Source organism: Bos grunniens, chromosome 29 (genome assembly GCF_055505025.1).
Source record: "Bos grunniens cultivar Pamir isolate PY7600 chromosome 29, Bosgru_T2T1.0, whole genome shotgun sequence".
NCBI lineage: Eukaryota > Metazoa > Chordata > Mammalia > Artiodactyla > Bovidae > Bos > Bos grunniens.
Window position 1 is genome coordinate 13,640,044 of NC_141193.1, and position 23,533 is coordinate 13,663,576.

The 23,533-nt window shown below is 53.7% G+C and overlaps 1 protein-coding gene across 4 annotated transcripts in view; it reads left to right on the plus strand.

The window, feature by feature from the left end:
• Nucleotides 1–18,410, plus strand: part of VPS37C (VPS37C subunit of ESCRT-I) — a 32,064-nt gene extending 13,654 nt beyond the window's left edge. The window contains exons 1-5 of one of the 4 annotated variants that reach the window (XM_086383775.1): nt 1,855–2,025; nt 10,727–10,824; nt 14,156–14,327; nt 15,039–15,121; nt 16,080–18,410. In XM_086383775.1, coding sequence (XP_086239901.1) covers nt 10,732–10,824; nt 14,156–14,327; nt 15,039–15,121; nt 16,080–16,784 — 1,053 coding nt within the window. In that variant the 5' untranslated portion in view covers nt 1,855–2,025; nt 10,727–10,731 and the 3' untranslated portion in view covers nt 16,785–18,410. Of the gene's footprint in view, nt 1–1,854; nt 2,026–9,929; nt 10,098–10,726; nt 10,825–14,155; nt 14,328–15,038; nt 15,122–16,079 lie in introns of those variants that run through there. The other 3 variants (XM_086383777.1, XM_086383774.1, XM_086383776.1) reach the window with 3 other exon arrangements.
• The last annotated feature ends 5,123 nt before the right edge of the window (nt 18,411–23,533 follow it).

The following is a 23,533-nucleotide window of genomic DNA, read 5'->3' on the forward strand; positions in this document are numbered from 1 at the left end:
GGAAACTGAGGTTAAGGGACGTGTTTGAGGTCACACAGCTAAGGAGCTGAGGAGCCAAAGCACAAACCTAGGAGCTCAGTCCTCAGATTCTGTTTCTGTTCTGCACCCAGCAGGCGTATGCAGAAGCAAGGGGTGAGGGGCACCACCAGCCGTCTCTAGGACTGCACACCTTACTCTGATCTGAGCGCCCTCCTGTTTAGAAAATGCTGAGTTATGCTTTCAGATTTAACTCCCCATCCCCCGCCCTCTCCTCCGCCCGGCGAGTTTATCCTTGCACAGGGGCTAATATCAGTTGGGAGTATTTGTTGTTGAGCTGAACAGTCCCAGGATAGGTCCTCACTGAACGGGAGCCATCAATACCTTGCTGTTTTCCCGCTTGAGGTCAGATCTGGAGGGCTGCCGAGCTGAGGCCTGGCAGGAGTCCCATCAGGACATTCTGCAGCCACCGTCTCAGGAAGTAGTGACCAAGGGCAGCGCTTTGGCCTCCATCCACCGGGGGTTGTGTAGTCACTTCGGGGCCTCATTATCTTCCACTCGATCGTGTTTCCTGTGTTCAAGGTACATGAGCTCGATTTCATTAAGATAGAGAGTAGTGGAAAGAAGATGAGGGCAAGACGGCAAGCAGCAGAACCAGTGGCCGGAGAGTTCATGACCCCTCCCCATGCTGTGAGGTTTGGCAAGGCCAGGGTCACACCTGGAGACTGCCGCCTTGTCTCTGGCTGGCGCTGCTCCAGCTTGGTCAGCCCCTACACCAAGGCAGAAGCTGGGCTCCAGGACACCTGAGAAATGTCTGTCTTCTCACCCCTCTCACATGTGCCTTCCTTCTGCGGAGTCTGTCCTCCCCGCATGTGTCTCTCGTGGAGGATGTGATGTTGATGTCAGGTGGCAAACCACAGCGCACCCCGCGGTTGTTACAACTTTGAACTGGTTACTGAAATTTAAAAATGGGGAGACGTCACAGCTTGTGGGTTTCTAGCCTCCCTTGGAGACCAGGCAGGTCTGGTCACGCTGGGCCTGCCCTCCAGGAGGTGCCCGAGCTGGGATGGAGCTTTCAGGGGAGACAGTCTCTGACACACCTACTTGTGTAGGCATCTGGGTTTGTGAGCTATGTTGGGGGTGAAAGCTCAGAGGAGAAAAAAGAAAGACAGGAAGGAAGGAAAGGAAAAGAAAAGAGGAAGTTTCTCTCTCAGTGAGCAATCGGTAATACATTGTCTCTTCTCAGTGAAGGGAACACAGATCAGCTCCTGTTCCTTTCCGGGCTAGGTCCCAGTCTGATCTCTGCCTCAGTCCCAATCTGATCTCCTTAGGGTGGGAGGTAGCACCCCCCACAGAGCTGTTGTCTCTGTGCCTGTGGACGCTCTGTGAGTGGCTCCCATGGCAGCCTTGCTGTCACCTGCCCCTGACCCTCTGACTCCTGTTCTAACACCAGTCTCCTCTACAGGGAGGCCTCCTGGGCTCCCAGCACCCCAGTCCCTCAGAGCTGACCCCCTACCAACTCCTCACTCCACTCTCACCTGTGTTCACTATGCTTCCTGTTGAGATGTTTCTTTTTAAAAAACAGAACTGAGTTCCTAGAGAGCATCAGTTTTAACATAAGTCTGTGTCTGGTTCATAATCAGAAGTCAGTAAACATTTATTCCCCTCCCTCTGCTCCCACTTACCCTTCCTGCTTTCATCTGGAGCCATGCTCTGTCCTTGCCTTATATTAACTATTCCTTAAATGTTCATTCAGTGAAGCAGGAATAAATGAATGAAGGCTGAAGATAGAAGAAGCCCCGCCCTCATCACCCCGTGTCCCGTGTGACTTGCCCACCAGCCAACTCCCTGCCGCCGGCTGTTTTTCTTAGCATTCCCTGCGCTGTGTGTCAGCCTCTGCCGGGCCCTGGGGATACAGCGGCCGACAAGAACTCTCCTTGCCATCAAGGGGCTTGCCTCTCCTCGCCTCGCCTCTTCTCTCTTGGCCCCTCCCATGGGCAGTCTGCAGGCACTGCCCAAGAAGTGCCCAGGCTCCTTCTGGGCACTGTGGTAAGTGGGAGGGGGTCCAGTCCAGGGCCACAGTGCCGAGGGCTGAGGTCACTGGAGTTGTTAGGCCTCCAGAGGCAAAAGCATATGGCCTATGTATCCCCAAGAGCTTCTCCGTAACCCTTCCCCGACCCCGTCCTCCACTTGATGGCTTCCCTGGGTTGTGGCCAGTTTGAGAACCAGTAGTCTGGATTCCTCTGCCACTTTGGATGATCTGGAGGCAGAACACTGATGGCAGCAGATGGGTAACCCCAGACTTTGGGGGTACCTGCTTTGTGGGCCTGGGCAGAATACTGTCTGTTCTCCACCCCATCCCCAACCCCTTCTACAAATTATGAGAAACGCTTGCTGCTCTCAGCCTCCATGGGTGTCTTGGGATCAGGCAGTGTCTGTGGACTTCTGAAGCAAAGGCATCAGAAATTAACTTGCAGGGGTGGGCGATGCCTCAGTAAATCTTGTAAGGTGGAACTTGCCCACTCCTCAGGTCAGCGGGCATCTTTGTGAGCCACCTCTACCCGGGAGGCAGGGACTGGGGAGGGCCAAGGTGTTCAGCGACTTGCCTGGGCTTGTAATCTCTGCAGCTCAGATAATGTTATAACTAAACACTACCCTCATCTCTCCTCTGTGTCACTTGTGAAGTCAGAATACCAGGATAGGATGGGACTCTGGCCTGTGGTAACAATGTGTAGGAACTTGGGCAATACAGCCGTTTACGGGACCTTGCGCAGTACCCTGTTTGTCTCTGGCTTTCATCTCTGAAATAGGGGTAATCATGCCCTGAGTTCACTTTACTTACTAGACAGTTTATATAAATTAATGGGAGAGTTTGCAAAGGGCTTTGATTTCAGAAGAAGGGAGCCATGGAACCATTAGCGTCCCTTTGACAAGGGAGGAAAATTGAGTGGGACACATTTGATCGTGGGATCCTGAGCAGACCTCATCCAGAGGAGATGGGGACCTGGGGCTCTTAACACGGGCCAGCAGCGCCTTGTGGGGCAGTATGAGCAGAGGCAACTGGGTGAGCAGAGCCTGGTGCAAGGAGCAGCCAGCCAGGTCAGGGCTTCTACGTCTGGCGTCCCCTCTCTTGTCTCTAAAGGGCTTCCCTGGTGGCTCAAACTGTAAAGAATCCACCTGCAATACAGGAGACCCAGGTTCGATCCCTGGATCGGGAAGATCCCCTGGAGGAGGAAATGGTTACCCACTCCAGTATTCTTGCTTGGAGAATTCCATGGACAGAGAAGCCTGATGGGCTACAGTGCATCAGGTCGCAAGGTTACATGCCATTCTACCTCAGTTTCACCATCTGTGAAATGGGCATGATAGAATTGAGAGGGATGTTGAGGGATTCCCTGGTGGCTCAGAGGTTAAAGCTTCTGCCTGCAATGCGGCAGACTTGGGTTTGATCCCTGGGTCTGGAAGATCCCCTGGAGAAGGAAATGGCAACCCACTCCAGTATTCTTGCCTGGAGAATCCCATGGACGGAGGAGCTTGGTGGGCTACAGTCCAACGGGGTCACAAAGAGTCAGACACGACTGAGTGACTTCACTTTCACTTTCACTTTGAGTTAGAAACCAGAGAAGGTGGATTAAGAAGAAAAGCACTGTAGCCCACATCCCACTGTGGCCAAGTACATTTCACCTGAAAACTTGCTACATGAAAGAGATCTACTTCTGGTAGTGTGGAGAACATCAATTGCAGGCTGACCTCGAGGGTTTATTCTCATGACCTGCATGAAATGGAGCTGTTTCATACCTGAAGTTCTTGAGGCATTTCAAAAATGCATGCTTTGAAGTCTACAATGAAAGAGAATTGACACAAGAGAGGCTTTGTATGACCGTGGGACTGAGATGGTCTTTCTCTTGTCTTTGAGAGTAGCCATTTCCCTATCCTGAATATTCTTTGGAAGGACTGTTGCTGAAACTCCACCTGATGTGAAGAACTGACTCATAGGAAAAGACCCTGATATGCTGGGAAGGATTGAAAGCAAAAGGAGAAGGGGATGGCAGAGGCTGAGATGGTTGAATAGCATCACCGACTCAGTGGACTTGAATTTGAGCAAACTCCGGGAGGTAGTGGAAGACAGAGGAGCCTGGCATGCTGCGGTCCATGGGGTCGAAAAGAGTCGGACACGACTTAGCAACTGAACAGTAGCAACAACAACAAATCTTTCCCAATCAGGGAATGGCAGAGAGTCATCACAAGAGGGTGGATGAATGCCAGGTTGAGCACATACCAGCATGTTCCCCACACAGAATGGAATCCTTTTCCCCAGCCAGGGGGCCTGATCCAGGGAGAGACGGTTTAATTAGGAGAGCTGTATGTTTCAATTCCTTGCCCACTTTGGGGGTGAGTTCTCACTGCCTAAAAGACATGTGATTGTCCAGGTCACCGGGTAGATAGATGTGTCAGGGGTTTTTGCCACAGGAGTTTAAAGCCATTAAACAGAGCCAGGTGTGGGACTTCAGATGGCAGAGGAAGGTCCTCGTTTGGACGGCGGTTGGAGGGGGAGGCAGTTCTGGGGGGCCGTGTGTAGTGGCAAAGACGGACACACCCTGGAATCCCCTGGGGTACTCATTTGCTTTTTTTTCTAAATCAGCCACCATTCTTTTTTTTTTTTTTTTTAGTTTTTATGCTTTTTATTTTTTTAAAAAAAAATTTAATTGGAGGATAATTGCTTTACAATATTGTGTTGGTTTCTGCCATATATCAACATGAATCAGCCATAGATACTCATACATCAAGATGAATAACCCCTCCCTCTTGAACCTCCCTCCCATTTCCCACCTGACCCCATCCCATCCCTCTAGGTCATCACCGGCCACCTGATTTGAGCTCCCTGTATCATCCAGCAAATTTCCCCTGGCTATGTGTTTTACATACAGTAATTTATACGTTTTCATGCTACTCTCTGAGTTCATCCCACCCTCTCCTTCCCTCCACTGTATCCACAAATCTGTTCTCTATGTCTGCATCTCCATTGCTACCCTGCTAGTAGGTTCCATCTTTCTAGATTCCATATATTTCCATTAATATATGATACTGGTTTTTCTGACTTACTTCACTCCATGTAACATGCTCTAGGTTCATCCACCTCATTAGGACTGACTCAAATGTGTTCTTTTATATGACTGAGTAATATTCAGTAATATATATGTACCATAATGTCTTTATCCATCCGTCAGTGGATATCTAGGTTGCTTGCATGTCCTAGCTATTGTAAATAGTGCTGCGACAAAACGTTGGGGTACATATGGCTCTTTCAGTTATGGTTTTCTCAGGGTATATGCCCAGTAGAGGAGTTGTTGGGTCATATGGGCTTCCAGGTGGCGCTAGTGGTAAAGAACCTGCCTGCCAGTGCAGGAGACAGAAGAGACGTGAGTTTGATTCCTGGGTTGGGAAGATCCCCTGGAGGAGGAAATGGCAACCCACCGCCGTATTCTTGCCTAGAGAATCCCATGGACAGAGGAGCCTGGCAGACTACAGTCCATAGGGTCACAAAGAGTCCAGTATCACTGAAGTGACTTAGCACAGCACATCATGGTAATTCTATTCCTAGGATTTTTTTTTTTTCTTTATTTAACACAAGAAAGTCTCCTTTCTTGCTCAATATCTGCAGTGACTTATTACCAAACTTTGATGACAAGTTACATCCTTGCTGCTGTCCCTCTTCCTAGTGGAAGCAGCAGTCTCATACAGGTTTTAGCAACATCAGGCCCCCTTTATGTGACCTTGAACTTTCAAGCGCTGGGGGAAGACTTGGCCGCTTTGCTGTCACAGACTCACCCGCGATCACCCGCATACACTACAAATTCACAAAGGATGGACGTGCACACCTGATGCACAGAGGCGGCTGCACTACCCTTTGGGCAGCCCCAGTAGAAAAGGAGATGAGAATGTTGTAAAATAACTTGAAAGTTTTAGAAAGATTTTGTTTTAGTGACTTTCTTCTAATCAAAACATTTCCATTTTGGGGAGAAGGGTAGCGGAGGGAAAGTGGCTGGTGAAACCCATCAAGGAAGCCAGGCCTCTCGGGGGGCTACAGGGGGTCTAGCGTCAGCGCCTCTTGCTCGTGATGAGCCCCCAGGACCCCCTCAGCCCCCCACCCCCCAACATCCAGCCTGCATGCAGGGTGAGTCTCCTGGCTTGCTTGAAGCCTGGCGGCGTGGCGGGTGTGCCCGTCGTATGGATCGGCCTGCGGAGGCCACGGCACTGGGGCTGTCCTCTCCAGACCGCACACCCACGTTCTGCTGGTTGGTCTGGACGCTGCAGTGGCCTCACTCGGCGATGCTCAGTGTCACGGGGCTGCACACCCAGAGTTAAATCCCGGAGGGAAAGAACCCTGTTCTCACATGCCAGCCCCCCTTCCATGCCTGCATGAGCCAGGCCGTCAGCACCTGGAGGGCAGTGCATGTGGAGGCTTGGTAGACACTCGGCAGAAACAGCACAGGAAGATTGAGCCCCCTGAAAACGTCATTAAATTAGTCGTTTATGCTAAGTGAGGGAAGTCAAGGCAGGGGAAAGGCAGATGCTCTATGATTTCACTAAATAACAAATGAACAAGCATAGCCTAACAAAAACAGAGTCATAGATACAGAGAACAAACAGGCAGGGGTGCGGTGGGGTGAGGGAGAACCAAGAGGTACACACTTGCAGCTGCAAAATAAAGGAGTCACGCGGGTCAGGTGTACAGTGTGGAGAGTACAGTCAATAACTGCTATCTTTGTAGGGTGACTGAGCGTAACCAGACTTGTCCTGGTGGTCATTTTGAAATGTATGGAAGCAAATCACTGTGTTATATACCAGGAATTAACAAGGTTGTAGGTCAATCACACTTCAAAAGAACAAATATACAAATAAACTTAGAAAAAGAGATCAGGTTACTGGTTACTAGAGACGGGGGTGGGGAGTGGGGGAGAGGAATTGGAGGAGGACCATCAAAAGGTACAAACTTCCGTTATAGGGTAGATAATCGATAGGGATGATAAAGATATCATGATAAATATAATTGATAACAGTTTATAAGTTTTACTTATAAAAATGCAATTTATAGAGACAACATAAGTGTAATTAACACCATATGTTACATTTGAAAGTCGTTAAGAAGGAAAGTCCCGAGAGTTCTCATCACACACACACACACGTTTTTTCCTTTCTTTAATTTTGTCACCTGTAGTTAATGATGGATGTTCCCTAAAATTATGGTCATTGTCTCATGATGTGAGTCAAATCATTATATTCTACACCTTTAACTTACACAGTGCTATATGTGACTTATATCTCAGTAAAACTGGGAAGAAGGGAAGGAAGGGAGAGAAAGGAAGGAAGGGGGGAAGAAAGAAAGAATGAATAAATCGTGGAGATGCTGAAGCTCTGGGTCTAGGGAACTTGGGACTCTGGCTTTCAGCAGGGACCCCCGGCGATGCTGCTGCAGATGGTGAGAAGAGTCTTGGACTGATTCAGGTACTGCCCCCTCCAGGCCTGGTGACCCTGGACACCTCTCTGAGCCTCATCTCTGAGGTTGGATAATAGCGAGACTCACTGTGTAATGAGGTTATGGGCATCCTGGTGACAACAAAGACTTATGTAGTGCTACAGTGTGCCAGGCACTGCTGTTTTACAGCTGGAAAAACGGGCACAGTGAGATTAAATAACACACCTAGTAAGTGGCAGAAATGAGCTTCAAACCTAGGCAGTCTGGCTTCTGAGTCTATGCACCTAACATCTAAGGCCAGTGGTTCTCAAAGTGTGTTCCAGGGGATCTCTGAGAACCCTGTCGGGCTGTCCATGAGGTCAGAGTGGTTTTTGTAACCTAGGGCATTATTTTCCTTTTTCCTTTCTTTCTTGAATGAATACACAGGGAAGTTTTCAGAGGGTTCACGACACAACATCCTTCTGACGGCAAGTGTGTGTATGCTTTCGTGTTCTTGTGTTTTAAGAATCCCTTACTTTTAATTTTGATATTTATCAATAGCTAAGATCCACATAAACGAGAACTCTTTGAGGTCTCCATAGTGTTATGAGTGACAGGTGTCCTGAGACCGAAAAGTGTGCCATCAGCTCTTGAAGCTGTGCCGCCTTGAATGTGGTCTCACTGTGCGTGACTGGGGCACCTCCCATGGTAAGTGGTCGGGGGAGAGTGGGGGCCCATCCCGGGGAGCGGGTGCGTGGTGAGCGAGTCTGGACCTGCTGGGGCCCTCTCAGGTGGCACAGCAGAAACTGCACGGTTTGTCTGCAGCCAGCCAGCTGCCCACACTGGAGCGTCCATCCTCAGTCTGGGGGTGTCTCTGTGCCCAGCCCTAACTTTGGAAAGGAGAAGACATCCTCGTGTGGCAGGTCCCTCCCCTCGTGGTGGAGCCAGGCCAGCTGCCACTGAGGCCTGCAAGTCTGGGCTGTGTTGGAGGCTTTAGTAACCGATAAGTAACTTCCACAGCACTGGAGCCTTCCGTCAGCGTTTGTTGTAGGCCAGGTCTCACACCGAGCCAGCGCTTTTCCTGTGTTGACCATTGCACTGACCCATTTTACAGAGGAAGAACCTGAGGCCAAGGGTGAGTTCACTGAGCCATTTCCCACAGTGGCAAGTGGCAGAGCCTGGGACTCAGACGAGATCAGTCTGCCGGAGCCCAGGCCCCTGACATTCCAGGTCTGCAGAATGTTGCTCCATTCCCCTCGCTCGTCTCGCTCGTGGCATACTCACTAGGTTTGTAGAATAATAAATGCAGGGGGGAAGCCTCCCCAGTGGTCTTCCCCGGTGGCTCAGTGGTAAGGAATCCACCTGCCAATGCAGGAGACATGGGAGATGTGGGTTCGATCCCTGGGTCAGGAAGATCCCCTAGAGAAAGAAACGGCAACCCACTCCAGTATTCTTCCCTGGGAAATCCCATGGACAGAAGAACCTGGCAGACTGCAGCGCGTGGGGTCACGAAAGAATCGGACTTAGTGACTAAACAGCCACAACGGGGGGCCTCCCCAGTTCTGCTCCTTCCCCAGACCCTCACTGTCAACCTTTAGACCAAGCTTGTCGGGAGTCTCAGTGAGGTGTAGACAGAGTGCAGATTTCTGACCCTGCCCCTGGTAACCTTTCTGATCCCCACCCACCAGTGGGACAGTTGCCCCCACCTCTCAGGAGCAGGAGAGGCGGTGCGTTGTGAAACTCGCACCACGGCGCGCAGTCCCTAGTGGCCTCTGTTGCACATGACCAGCAGCGAGCCGTCGTCTTTCTCAGAATCTGGCCTTGGACCAGCTGCGTCCACATCTCCAGGAGATTTCCGGGCCCCACTCTGGCCTACGACGCAGGGCTCTGAGGGTACAGCTGTGGTTCCTGCATTCTCAGCGAGCATCCCCCAACCCTGGGGGGTTCAGGTGCTCAGCAAAGCTTGGCATCCTTGTCGTGGAGGTTGGGGGCAACATTCAGCCCTCAGTAGGTAACAGAAAGTGGGGGTGGCCCTACAGAGGTCTGTCGGTCAGGTGACCATTTAATCGGTTATCTAAACCAGGACACTTCGGAGCATGAAAAGGGGCACCTTTAATAGCCACACTGGCGCATGAAGGCTGAACCTGGGCCTTCCTGGCAGAGGTGTCACGTGGTTTCCGTTGATGGGTTTCTCCTTCGTCTTTCTGCTGCCCTGGAGATGCCTTCCCCTCCTAGTCCAGATGAGGAAGCAAGACTGGAGGTCACCTCTGGCCACACAGCTGTAACCCTGGGCCTGGACTCTGCAGCGCCCCCTCAGCCCAGTCATCATTCCTGCCGAGCCATAGCACAGAGGGGCGATGGGGACTCCAGGTTTCTGTAGCATCGGGATCCTAGGATAACTGGCAGAGCCTTTGTAGTGAAAAATCTGGGCTATAAAACACGTGTCTGAAAATGATGAGAACAGATGAGAACAGAGAATGCTGTCAGCAGAAGGGAAGTGAGCCCTGAGTGTGTTAGTGCTTCCTCTTCTCCCTGGAGCTCTGTCCTCTTGGGGCCTGGCTGTGACCTCGTGTCACACAGTCATCGATCCACACCCTCCTGGGCAGAGTGATGGGGAGAGGGCCGCGGAAACCAGCTCTTCCATCGAAGCAGGCATCCTGTTCGGGTCAGTCGATTTCCTTGCCTTCTGGTACCTGCAGGGGCCAGTTTGGTGGCAATTTCTGGTTCTTCTCTGATGAGGACGTGCATGTGACAGTTCGTTTTTGTGGCACATGAGGGTTCGTTTTGTGGCACGTGGAGCTGCAGAGAATGCTTGTGGCAAACCCAAGGTGGTTCTTGTGCTAAACATGACAGGCAGGGAGGCGCCCAAAGCTGGCAAGACATTTCTATTCAGACAGAAATAGACACCTCCTAGAGCGTGTGCTGGCATCAGGGCTCGCAGGCGGCCTTGGGCCAAGTTTAGTCTCTGTCCCTGCCTGTCCGCCTCCCGCCTTTCCTGTCTGCTTCTTGGAGAGCTTCATCTAGCACCTCCAGGAATCGTGGTTTTGCCTCTGGCCACCCGGTTCCTCTGCATATCCTGCGGTTCATGGTTTGGGTGAAGGAGCAGCTTCTTGGTTTCCCTGGGAACAGGGGATGAGCAGGGTAGCTGGACTGTGCCCTCCCTGGGCCTCCCTGTGGACTGGCAGCATCGCTGGGAAACTCCAGTTAGTCTTTAACAGATGATGAACATGGGCTCGGGGGTCCCTTCCACCCGAGCTGCCCCTCTCTCACTTCAGTGTCCTTCTGTGATCCCAGGAAAGATGGAAACGCTGAAAGACAAGACCCTGGAGGAGCTGGAGGAGATGCAGAACGACCCGGAGGCCATCGACCGACTGGCCCAGGACTCCCCGGAGGTAGGGGAGGCTGTCATGGGGCCAGAGATGGCGGATGGGACTGGGTCCCTCCTCAGGGATGCTGGCTTGTTGGGAGTTTGGGCCAGGTCTCTTTCCCTTTTCTGTGGCCTTCTCCCTGATTTGGGCCCATCCAGAGGAGCCCCTGGGGTCTCAGTCCGGTTCCTGGGCCCTCTGGGAGTTCTGGGGAAGGGGGAAGGGCAGGGCCAGGGAGCCCAGGGCCCCCAGCCAACTCTGGCTCCCAGTGTCTTCAGGGACCCGCGTGCCCACTGAGCCCCTACCCTGTTGCTCCATCCTGGCTTTGGAGGCATTTCTAAAAGCACTGGGTCTGTCATGTAGCCACCTTTTGCCTACAACCTTGTTTGGCCCTGCATCTCTAGGAGAGCCGTTCTGGGACTGGGATTAGTTCATCTCCTATTTAATCCGTTTCAGTCATAACACACACCTAATCACCTACAGCTCCTAGTCACCACCCTCACGGGAATAAGCCACCTTCTGAAAGTACAGAGCTTTACATTTTATAAAGGGCGCCTTCCCTTCGCCTTGACTCTGTGACTCCCCTGCAAGGTCAAAGAGGTCAGTTAACCAGATGTGGCTGCAGAGCGGGCCGTGCCCGTGGCCATGCCTTGAGTGGCCACAGTCCGCACGCCGTCGCCTCCTGCCCCTGATGGTTGGGAGACACGGACATTTGGCGAGATCATTGATCGACCTTTGGCATGTGCTTCTGTCTTTGCTGATGAACCATGCCATTTGTCTCTTCTGTATATTCACAGTGTCTGACCCCAGAAAAGGGAAGCCTAGCCATCCAACTTCTCCTGCCTCTGTCTCTGCAGACCTCTTCCCTCTGTGAGGGGCTGTGCAGCCAGACCTGCTCCTGGCTCCTTCCTTGCCGGTGCTCCGGCTGCCCCACCACCCCTCTGCCTGCAAGAGCAGCCTTCGCCAGGGCTGGAGGGCACGGGGTGCAGGGCAGGGTGTGAGGAGAGGCCCGGGGCCCAGATGTGGTACGTCCAGCCACCCAGAGCGAGGCTGGTCTTGGTTAAACTCCAAGGCTGCCTCCTAGAGAGAGAGAGGCTGTGAGCTCAGCCAGGGCCCAGCTCTAAGCTAACTCGATGCCGGCCTTCATCCCCTGTCTTCACGTGTTAAACACCAAGTGCTTTTCCAGTCTGCCACGAGCACAGTGTGACAGGAACGCCAAGGCCTGTTCTCAAGGGCACAGAACTTCGTAGAAACAGGCCAGATTACATAATGGGAGGTGTGGCGAAGCACAGAATCACAGAAAATGTCAGCAGAAACAGCCTCGTGGGCAAAAGGCAAGTTGAGTTTGTGACATGCAGCTGTGCCTGACTAATTGATTTGAATTCTCGGAAGGGAAGAACACTCACGGGATCGCGGGGAAGTGAAGAATGAGATCTGTAGACTCATGAGACCCTGTGGACAGGGTTCCTCCCATGGGCTGTGAGACATGAACATCGCTGTGGGATTCGAGGAGGGATAGGAGCTCACTGAGTTTGGGCTGTGGACGTTGCTTGGAGAAAAGAGCAGGGGACCGCCGTCCCTGTGGAACTGTGTGTGTTCTGGGGTCTTCTGGGTGGGGTGCTTGAACTGTCTTATTGACCTCTTATAATGAGGGTCAAGGGCTTCATTGTGAACTCCTGATGGAAAAAGATTTGGGGGAGGCTCTGGGGAGAGGGGCCAGAAACAGGTAGGACCAGGTTTAGGGGAAAGTGTCCAGCATAGATTTACTGGCTAAAACCCAGGGAAAAGGCAGTGGTGATATAAAGAGGACACATCCACTGGAGATCTGGGGCCCCTTAAGGGGCAGCTGAGCCGGGCACTTCAGGCACCCCTCTGGGTCTGCCACATAAGAGAAGGAAAGCTTTCACGGCTGATGAAAATGAGATTGGAACCCCACAGTGCGGGCGTCCTGAGTCAGAGCCCTTGCTGAGCCACTCCAGAGGGTATTTGTGACAGCCAGGTGAGGGGGCAGACCCGGGAGGCCATGGCCAGGCCCCACAATTTCTGGTAGCCATGGCAGTCCTCTTTCCAGTCTGGAGCTCAAAGGGCAAGCTCCCAGCCCACCCCAGAGCACAGGGCTCCAGGCCCCCCGAAACCCCCTCCTCTAGGACGGCCACGGCTTCCTGCGTCTGCTCGGGGTCGAGCCAGTCGGGCGGGGCTCGCCATGTGCACACCATGGTGGAGAAGCTGCTCAGTGGTTCCTGATGGAAGCCAGTCTTGCCGAGCTGCGCCCTGAACCCAGCTGGGGCTCAGAGGGGCGTGTAGTCATCCTGGTGACATGCCGGTGTGTAGTCCCTGCTCCTGCAGGGCTGTGGGTCTGTTTCTCCACCCTCCTCTCCCTGATAAATGGATGGGGCTTCAGGTCAGAGCAGGTCTGGGAAGGGTTTCTGAGGCTGCCACCTTACGGGCTGGTGACCACAAAGGACCTCGCTGAGGGGAAGAGCGCCACTCAGCCTGGGGACGTGGTTTCAGCCAGGCTTGTGCAGGGGCTCACCTGAGGACTCCCCTCCAGTTCTCCAGGGGGCCCCCTGTTAGCTCATCTGCGTAGCTTCTCTGCAGGACACACACGTGGAGGAGTCAGGGCAGGTCTGTCTGGAATCGGTGTCTCAGGCTGGCCCTGGCTTTCCCACTCCTCAGACTAACTTTATTTGGGGGCCTCCTTGTGTGTCCAGCCTGTGTTCTGGCCTTTCGTTAGTGCGTCTCAGAGGAGGTCTCTTGCCTCTGAATCCTGGGCGTGAGTCGTTGGCTCTTTTGGTCCCTTCCTTCCTAGGAAGCCTCTGACTCTCCCTGCCCCCTCCCTGGAGCTCCACACAGCCCACGGCAGGCTCCTCAGCTCGTCACATGTCCCTCAGTGCCAGCTCCCCACATGCCTCTGCCACAGAGGCTGTTGGGTTAAGGTTTTGTGGGGCATCTGGGTCAGAACGTTTTGCTCAGAGTTTGAACCCAGGTCCATCTGACTCTGGGCTTCCCAGGGGGCACTAGTGTAAAGAATCGGCCTGCCAATACAGGAGACTTAAGAGACATAGGTTTGATCCTTGGGTTGGGAAGATCCCCTAGAGAAGGGCATGGCAACCCACTCCCTTGGAGTGGCCTGGAGAATCCCATGAACAGAGGAGCCTGGCCAGCTACAGTCCACAGTGTCACACAGAGTGGGACGCGACTGAAGTGACTTAGTATGCACTTAACATGCCATCTGACTCTAACTAGGGGCTGAGTGTTACCTGGCTTCCCCTCGGTAAGCAACAGGTCCCAGGAGCCCCTGGCCCAGCCCACCGGGAGCTGAGTGGCAGGTCTCATGGTGAGGTGTCTTGTCCTGTAGGTCCAGGATCTGCAGCTGGAGCGGGAGATGGCGCTGGCCACCAACCGCAGCCTGGCCGAACGGAACCTGGAGTTCCAGGGTCCACTGGAGATCAGCCGCTCAAACCTCTCAGACAAGTACCAGGAGCTCCGGAAGCTAGTGGAGCGGTGCCAGGAGCAGAAGGCGAAGCTGGGTAGGCGGCCAGCCCCGGGAATGTGCACCAGGGGTGCCTCTCTTCACTCAGGGTCCCTCTCTTCACTCAGGGTCCCTGTTCCCCATGGAGCTAGGGGAGCTGCTGGAATCTCCTAGAAAAACAGATTCCCTCTCCCTCCCCAGGACAGGAAGGGGCCAGCAGTTACTGCAGGTTACCACATCCCCAGCCTGGCTAAGTGCTTTAGCAGCCATCTAAGGGTAGGTCCTGTCATTGTTCTCGTGCCGTAGATGAGAGGAGTGAGACTCAGAGAGATGCCGGAGCTTGGCCAGGGCTCCATGGCTACATAGAGGTGGAGCTGGGATTTGAATCTGGAGAGCCTGGTCTGGGCTTTCTGTGTCCCAGCCTGCTGTCTGAGGAGGTGAGGGGCATCTGGTCCTCAAGGTGGAGGACTTGATGCTCAAAGTAACCCCCTGGGCAGATTAGGCTGGGTGGGCAGAGCCTGAGGCCTCTTGCTTTTCCAGCCAGCATGGGGACCTGGGGATCCAGGGAGCCAGGGTCTGTTCACTGAGCTCCTGTCAGCTCAGGAAGCTGACCAGAGGGAACCGACAGAAGGGAGTTCTGCTGAGACCCCAGGGCAGAGGCAGGGTCCCTGGCACATCGGACTCTCCAGGACCCTTGCCGAAACCTCGGCCTCTCTCACAGCATCAAGAGGCACTTTTGAAATGTTAACCTTTCTGCCCTCCCTTCCAGAGAAGTTCTCCTCAGCACTGCAGCTAGGGACCTTGTTGGACCTTCTGCAGATTGAAAGCATGAAGATTGAAGAAGAGTCCGAGGTGAGGCAGCTGTTGACACCCGGTCTTCCTTGCAGAGTTGGCCCCTGCAGCAGATGAATGCTGACTGGGTGGACACTGGCTCCGTGGCCACTAGCACAGCCTAGCCAGGGGCTGTGGGGCCTGGCAGCGCCTTCCACCCAGAGCCGGTCTGCACACAGAGAGTGAAGAGAGGCCAGAGGGCAGCAGAAGAGACCAGGCAGCCCCAGGAGAGGGGAGAAGCCGGGGGTCCCGCCCCTCAGGAACAGGAGCTCTTGTCCTGAGTACCCGCGTCTGCAGGGCGCAGGACTGGGCTCTAGTAGATGGCAGAGGTAAAAGGTCCCTCCACCTGTAGTCCCCGTGGAGGCCCTTTTGGATGCAGGGAACGGGAACCCAGTCTCACTAGTTGAAGTGGAAACGGATGGATGGCACAGCTGTGGGGCAGCTGCAGGCCTGGAGGGGGAAGGCAGTGAGCAGGTACCCTCGAGGGCTGAAGCCAGGCCACCAACCCCTCCCCTCTCCTGGCAGCTCTCTCTTGCTTCCTTCTGGGCCCATCTTCACTCTCTATGGGCAGACTGGCTCTCTCCACATCTCTTTGCCCTCTGCCAAGCCCCTCAGCCCTGCCTGGGCTGGGTTGTGCTAGTGACCAGGGAGCCAGTGTTCACCTGGTCATTCAACACCCAATTTAGCATCTGGCATGAGCCTGGCATGATGGTGGGGTGGGGAACAGCAGTGGCTGTGACAGGTGGTCCCCACCCTCCGGGAGCTGACATCTTGGTGGGGGAGACAGGATAAATTAAACACGTGCTTGTGTAATAATATATCACCAGTGAGAAGAGCCGTAGAGAGAAATTCCCAAAGCAAGGGACAAAGAAGGCCTGGCTGGGGTGGGGATGGGGGCTGCAGCTGACCTCTGACCCAGCGGTATTCAGGTGGCCTCCATCCCGGCAGACCCGATGCCACTGGAGCTTGTGTCTTCCAGGCCATGGCTGAGAAGTTCCTGGAGGGCGAGGTGCCCCTGGACACGTTCCTGGAGAATTTCTCCTCCATGAGAACACTGTCCCATCTGCGCCGGGTTCGCGTGGAGAAGCTCCAGGATGTGATGAAAAAGCCCAGGGCCTCCCTGGAGCCGGCCGGGGACACCCCTCCTCCGCGCCCTCCCCCGCCACTGCACCCTGGCCCCCAGACGACGCCCCCGCCAGCTGAAGACGCTCAGCCACAGCCTCCACAGCCCTCAGTGGTCCCTCCCTACCCTTTGCCCTACAGCCCCTCTCCAGGCATGCCCGTGGGCCCCACCGCCCATGGAGCGCTCCCGCCAGCTCCGTTCCCCGTGGTGTCCCAGCCTTCGTTTTCCTACAGTGGGCCTTTGGGGCCCCCGTATGCCGCAGCCCAGCCGGGAACCAGGGCCCCTTCAGGCTACTCCTGGTCCCCGCAGAGGAGCATGCCGCCCCGGCCGGGCTATCCTGTGGCCCCCACTGGTGCCTCTGGGCCCGGGTACCCTGTGGTGGGGGGCCGGGCCCCCAGTCCTGGTTATCCTCAGCAGCCCCCCTACCTCTCAACAGGAGGAAAACCTCCATACCCCACACAGCCCCAGCCCTCAGGCCCCCTCCAGCCCCCCTACCCCCCCGGGCCCGCTCCTCCCTATGGGTTCCCCCCGCCTCAGGGTCCCACCTGGCCTGGCTATTAGGCACAGTCCTGGCCCTCAGCCCTTCCCTACTCCCACCTGTACCACAGCCTTCAGCCCACCCCTTGCTGAGATTCGAGGCTAAATTGGAAGTGGAGTTGGCTCCATGTGGACTCGTGTTGCGCCCGGGAGCCTGAGGGGACCCAACTGGGAGCGCACCGGCTGACCAGGTACTGTGACTGGCTTGGCCACACCAGGCGGTCCCAGGGCCTGCGGGCCTCCCAGGGGAAAGGAGGACCTGGCTTCCATGGCTGGCTGTAGCTCTCCTGGTGCTCGCCAGGCAGGAAGTTCAGTCCTCCCCGTGTGCCCGCACCTGTGGACATCTCCTGGTGACTGCACAGACTCACGGATGCCTGAACCCAGTGCGGAGTTATCTCAGCGAGGGGCTGGCCGGCCCCTGCTCACCCCCTCCCTCTTCTCTGGGATTTAGCAAGTGCAACCACGGTGCCCACTCTAAAAGAGGCAGTTCTCTGTGTCTCTTGGTGCATTCAAGGATGGCCCACCGCACGTTCCATGTCAGAGTTGGATCAGGGGGAGAGAACAGAGTTAGGCAAAACAATGAGTGATTTTCACGTCACATAAAGCCATAACAGGACTCTGACAGACTGATGTCAGGTCAGCTTGTACTTTGTGCTGCCGTTTGAACAGCAGCAGCAGTGCCCATGCAGGGAGCAGGCCGAGGATTGTGGAGGCGGATCCCAGACCTTGCTGGCCCTGGTTGGAGAATCCAGGGGCTGCCTTGGACCCTCTGGCTGCAGGAGAGGGGGCAGTTCTGGTCCAGGAGACTGTGATCACATCAGGGGCTCATTTAGGAGCAGAAGGCCAGGTTGCCTCCCTGGCCACCTCTCTTGTCTGGGATCTCCCTGCTTCTGGTTGACTTCTGTGGCTCAGCCCCCTCCTGTCCACTCCTTTAGTGCCTTGAATCTCATCCACGGCAGCCCCCTCCCTTCCTTTGACTCTCTCCTGTAACTCTTCACGACCCCCTAAAGCCCTCCTAAGACGGACATCAAAAGATGCCCTAATAGTTACTTCCCCTGTGGTGCTTTGTAAAACACCATCACTATGTCGGAGTCATTTCTTTGCATCTCTCTTATCTTCAGAATGTAAAGGGCAGGGACTATGACTCTGAGCCACACACAGCCCCCACCACACTGGGGCTTTCAGCACCCAGTTCGGTAATAAAAAATGACAATAGACCAAAGGGGGTTGTGATGAATGAAGCATTACCTTGGTCGTTACCAGATGTGAACCAGGTCTCAAGGGCAGACTCTGGAGCTGCTATCTGTTAGGAAGTCATGTGTGCCTTGAATTGTCCATTACCCGAGTACCCAGCACCTGGTGGGCCTGGGGTGCTGGGGGCCAAAGAGGAAACTCGACCTTCTGGTGCCTGCCCCTCCCGCCCCACCCCGCCCCGCCCCGCCCGGCCTGCGTGCCATCATAGGGTGCGTGCGATGAGATGCTCAGTCAGCCCTGTCAGTCCCTGACCAGTTGTGCTTGCTTCTCATAAGTTATTTATACAGAGAAATCACTAATGGACTCTACTGGTTCGAGTACTTCTGTACTGGATGAGCGATCGCTGGTATGTTTGTATAATTAATTGCCATAATAAACTTTGATGAGTTACGAGTAGTGCTGTGTTAGTGTTAGTCGCTCAGTCGTGTCTGACTGTTTGCAACCCTATGGACTGTAGCCCGCCAGACTCTTCTCTCCATGAAGCTGCAGTGAATTTGAGAAGTGGCTGCCTGTGGGGGACATCGATTTTGTCAACTGAAAGGAAAATGTAAGACTTGTGGATTTCAGTATGCTTGGAGATCTTACGGCAGATTATAGCCTGAGAAACAAACCCCTAGTACCTCTGAAAAGCTGCTCCAAAGAGGTAGGGGGAGAAGCCAGTATATATATTTTGACTAGGGAATAGGTGCTAGCAAGCACCTCTAGGTGTCACCCTACAGTTGTTCTAGCTCTTCTGCATGTCTCCGTTTCTCCCTTTAGCTGTCTAAAACCACTGTGGGCGTGCAGACCCCTGGATGGCCAGACTTCATGTGAAGGTCCCTGGACTAGCTAGTTTTTAAAAGTAACAAGTGGATTTCCCTGTGGGGCTGCTGGATATCATGAGGATTCGCCTTCACCAGTTCTTTTCATTTCTCAGTTGCCTGAGAAGGTCATGAATAGCTGGTGAGAGCTCTGTCCCTTATCTTTGGAGCTTAAAGGCCTTGTATGGTATCTTCACTTTTGTCCGGACAAACCCCATTAAACTGCCAATTTGGTGAAAGATGTCAGGCCAACTGCCTACCTAATCACCCCGTCCAAACCTCAGTGTCTCTCAACTGGACGATTTCCTCAGTGTCTTTCAGCTGAGCCCTTTCTTTGTATCTTTCAAGTGAGAAATCAGGTACCTTTTTATCTTCTACCAAATTGAAATCAGGATTGTCAGCCAAGATGAGAGCTCTGAGGCTCAGGAGAGAGTCACCCAGTATTCTGGACTAGTGAGAAGGCAGCAGGTTCAAGGGGCCCTTGTTGGTACCAGGGCTCCAGATCCTTGGAGAATATCAGGTGAAGGAGACAAGTCTGCTGTGGGTCCCTTTGTGGTCATCCAAACTGTCAACTGACAGAAAAATGCACAGTGTAAGAGCTGTGGGTTTGTTTTATTGAGGCTCCTTACTATAGAGTGACTATTACTCAGGAAACAGCCTCTCAGTAGCTCAGAGAAGCCAGCATAGATATGGTTTTGGCTTGGGAATGTATGCAGTCAGGCACATATCTTGGTTAAAAAGAAAAAATGTGACTGTTAGTTGTGATGATCAGATAGCTCAGTTAATGATTTTAGTGTTTTTCTATGCACAAAAAGTGAAAGTGAAAGTCGCTCAGTCATGTCCAACTCTTTGCAACCTCATGGACTGTACCATCCATGGAATTCTCCAGGCCAGAATAATGGGGTGGGTGTAGTCTTTCCCTTCTCCAGGGGATCTTGCCAACTCAGGGATCAAACCCAGGTCTCCTGCATTGCAGGGGGATTCTTTTTTTGTTTGTTTTTAATTTATTTATTTTAATTGGAGGCTAGTTACTTTACAGTATTGTAGTGGTTTTGTCATACATTGACATGAATCAGCCATGGGTGTACATGTTCCCCATTCTGAACCCCCCTCCCACCTCCCTCCCCATCCCATCCCTCTGGGTCATCCCAGCACACCAGCCCTGAGCACCCTGTCTCATGCATCGAACCTGGACTGGCGATCTGTTTCACATATGATAATGTACATGTTTCAGTGCTATTCTCTCAAATCATCCCACCCTCACCTTCTCCCACAGAGTCCAAAAGATTTGTATACATCTGTGTCTCTTTTGCTGTCTCGCATATAGGGTTATCGTTACCATCTTTCTAAATTCCATATATATGCATTAGTATACTGTATTGGTGTTTTTCTTTCTGGCTTCACTCTGTATAATAGGCTCCAGTTTCATCCACCTCATTAGAACTGATTCAAAGGTATTCTTTTTCATGGCTGAGTAATATTTCATTGTGTGTATGTACCACAGCTTTCTTATCCATTCGTCTGCTGATGGACATCTTGCAGGGGGATTCTTTACCAGCTGAGCCACCAGGGAAGCCCAAGAATACTGGAGTGGGTAGCCTTTCCCTTCTCCAGCAGATCTTCCTGACCCAGGAATCAAACTGGGGTCTCCTGTGTTGCAGGCAGATTCTTTACCAACTGAGCTAAGGTGCAAGAATCTGGGTCCATTAAAATTTTTTTCTGGGATTTCCCTGGTGGTCCAGTGGTTAACAGTCTGCTTGCCAATGCTGGGGACACAGGTTAGATCCCGGGTCCAGGAATTAAGATCCCACATGCCTCAGGGCGACTAAGCCCGCTTACCACAATTACCAAGCCCTCACACCCTAGAGTCCAAGCTGCACAAGAGAGGCCACTGCATTGAGAAGCAACTAAAGAAGAGCCCCCACTCGCCAAAACTAGAGACAGCCCTCACCAGCAATGAAGAGCCCTTGTGCCACAACGAAGACCCAGTACGGCCAAAAATGAACGGACAAACAAAGCTATGATTTGAAAAGAAAAGAACCGTAGCCTGTTTTCCAAAGTATGGAGTACCTTATCCTGTATGCCTTTCAGGGCGCACTGGCTAATGACTTAATCCGTGTAGAACTGGGCAGTGTTCTTTGTTTTGCGATTTCTTCCACAGCCTTCAGGGTCATGCTCTGCTGAAAGGCCTGTTGATTCACGTTCACAGAGCCCCATCTTTCTGCATATCGTCGCCTCTATTCCTTCACCCCCGGGGGGCTTGGCTCTTAGAGTATTTCCCTCTCTGGCTTTTGCTCTCTGGCTTTCTTTCCATCTGAGGCATTTTCAGATGGAGCCTGCACGCTTGCGGTGTCCTGGGTGCAGAGCTTGGGCAGTGCAAGGCCACAGATGCCCACTAGGTGGTGAGTGAGCCTCATCGGTGCACAGGAGGGGCCCGTTACTGCCACCTGCTGAGCTGACCAGGACAGTCAGCCTGTCCGCCTGTCCAGGATCTCCAGCCGGGGTCCGAGTCTTCGCATCCCATTTCTAAATGGGGATGGAGGGGCAGCAGGCTGCTAAACTGGCTGTGGAGCCAAGATGTCTTCTGCCACCACCCAGCCTGCCTCCCTCTCCAGCTCCACCTGAGCTCAGCTTGATCATCGTGAGCCCTGGAAACACATCTTCTGCCTTTCAGCTGCAAGAGCAGCTTTGGTAGAGTCAGGAGACCAGGCTTCTGATGGACCCTTGAATCATCCCTTCTGCTTTTCCTTCCTTGCAAGGTGTCCTCATTAGGACAGGCTGCCTGTGGGTGATGCCCAGAGATGCTGAGAATCACCAGTCTTGAGTACTCAATAGGGCCTCACCTTGTATTAACCTTGGCTGTGCATTATCTCATGGGCACCTCTCAGCAGCCTTTTGGCTCCCAAGTTTAAACAAAGGGAGGAGACTGCGGGGTGGGTGGTTCAGTGACCAAGTCACTCACCTGGGGGCATCAGGATGAGACATGCACCCAGCTCTGATCTGGCTGCTGAGATACCTTTGTGATTCCAGAAGTCATCAGGCCTCCTCGAGACACCACAGTCCTGAGAAAAGCCTGGGGAACCTAAGCTGCAAATCCACATACACTCTGGTCAGAGGGTTACGGTCCCTTCGCCCCTCCCAAACTCTGACCTTGCCTTGCAAGTGTGTTGGGGGCTGGGGATGTCAGAGCACCAGGGAGAGCTAGGAGACCCCTGAGCTGTGTAGGAAGCTGAGAATCTCACAGGGTGGTGGGAGGCACAATCAAGTCAGAGCTTTGGGTTGCTCCCAAAGTGGCGGCCAGGGGAACCCAGGGACTGGAGAGAGGAAGCACCACTTTCTAAGTGGCTTGATGGAAAGTGAGGCTGGTCACTTGGGGCGGGCTGCCCCTGCTGCTCTTCACTCTGGCTCTCAGGCCCTCCCCCCGCGCCCACCCCCGCCCTGCATCCGCCACATGAAATCACTGGGCGTCCTCTGCCAGACCGCAGTGGGCCTCTCACTGTGTGTGGTCTGCTCGGGGCCAGAACCTAAGTGTCAAGTTCAGAGCCTCACAGAGATTCCTTGCTCGGTGAAAAGGATGCTTAGCTTTGTAAGCTGCCATGAGGCCATCTGCAATGTCCTTTTAGGGTAGTCCCATTCAGCACTCCCAGACCCTAGATGCATGACAGGTTTGGAGCTAGACCCGGTTCTTGGTTGTCAGAGTGAGCTTTTTTTTAGGGTCCCCAGTGTCCTAGACATAACATGAGGAGAATGTGCTAGGAGAATGAGGAGAATCTTGTTGCCCATGAGAGTCAGGTGGATGACATGCTTCAGGGGAGTGGGCTGGGGTAGGGGGGTTACATAGGTGGATGCCACCCTCTCTGGCTGACGTAGAGGGGTGAAGGATAGGGGGTGGGGCTGCAGTGTGGACCCAGGGTGGGCCCAGGTCACAGCGGGGCATCCTCCAAGTCTGAGGGAGACCCCGTGAGCTTCTCATCACAGGAGCAGCACTGACCAGCAGCCTGTGGGCTGTGTCTGCCCACCACGGCTGGAAGCAGACAGAGGCACCTCCGAGGCTCGGATAGCTCCCACTCAGTTGCTTAACCAAATGTTCCTTCTGGACATGTATCACCCAACCCCCTTTCTGCTCAAAGGCAGTTTTTTGGGGGGAAAGTGTGCTTTTAAAGTAGGCCGAGATAGCTATGAGGCCACCAAATGGTGACCAAGCTAGAGATGCAAGAGCTTTTGCCCAGAAAAGGGGCTAGTAAGAGACATGTGGTGCCCCGGGGCCCTTTGCACCCCAGTTCCCTTTGGAGGATCCTCCCTTCTGAGGAGGGTCTCCAGGACAGGAGTCTCTGCCAGGTGACTCCTAGCCCCCAGGTGACTGGGTGTCCCTGTTTCTGGATTCCCGGCATGGTCAGGGGTAGGGCCATTCCCTGGGCTCTCCCATGATGGAGTCCTCAGTAGGGGTCGGGTGGGAGGTCTGGTTGGAGGGTATTGGTGGGGACAGGGGGCTGGCCTGGCTCTCTGGCATGCTTGTGCCCCTCCAGCTCCCTCTCTGCGAGCACACCCCTCACCCCCGCCATGTCCTTCTAGAAACTTCCTTTTGCTCTTCCAGAGTTGGCTTTTGTGAATTGGGCCATTGATATCTGTTGCTCCCAGTGGACACGGGGCCAAATCATGTGGAGAAATGCCCAGCCCCGAAATGTCTTCTCAGGTCACTGTCTGATTACCAGGGGGCAA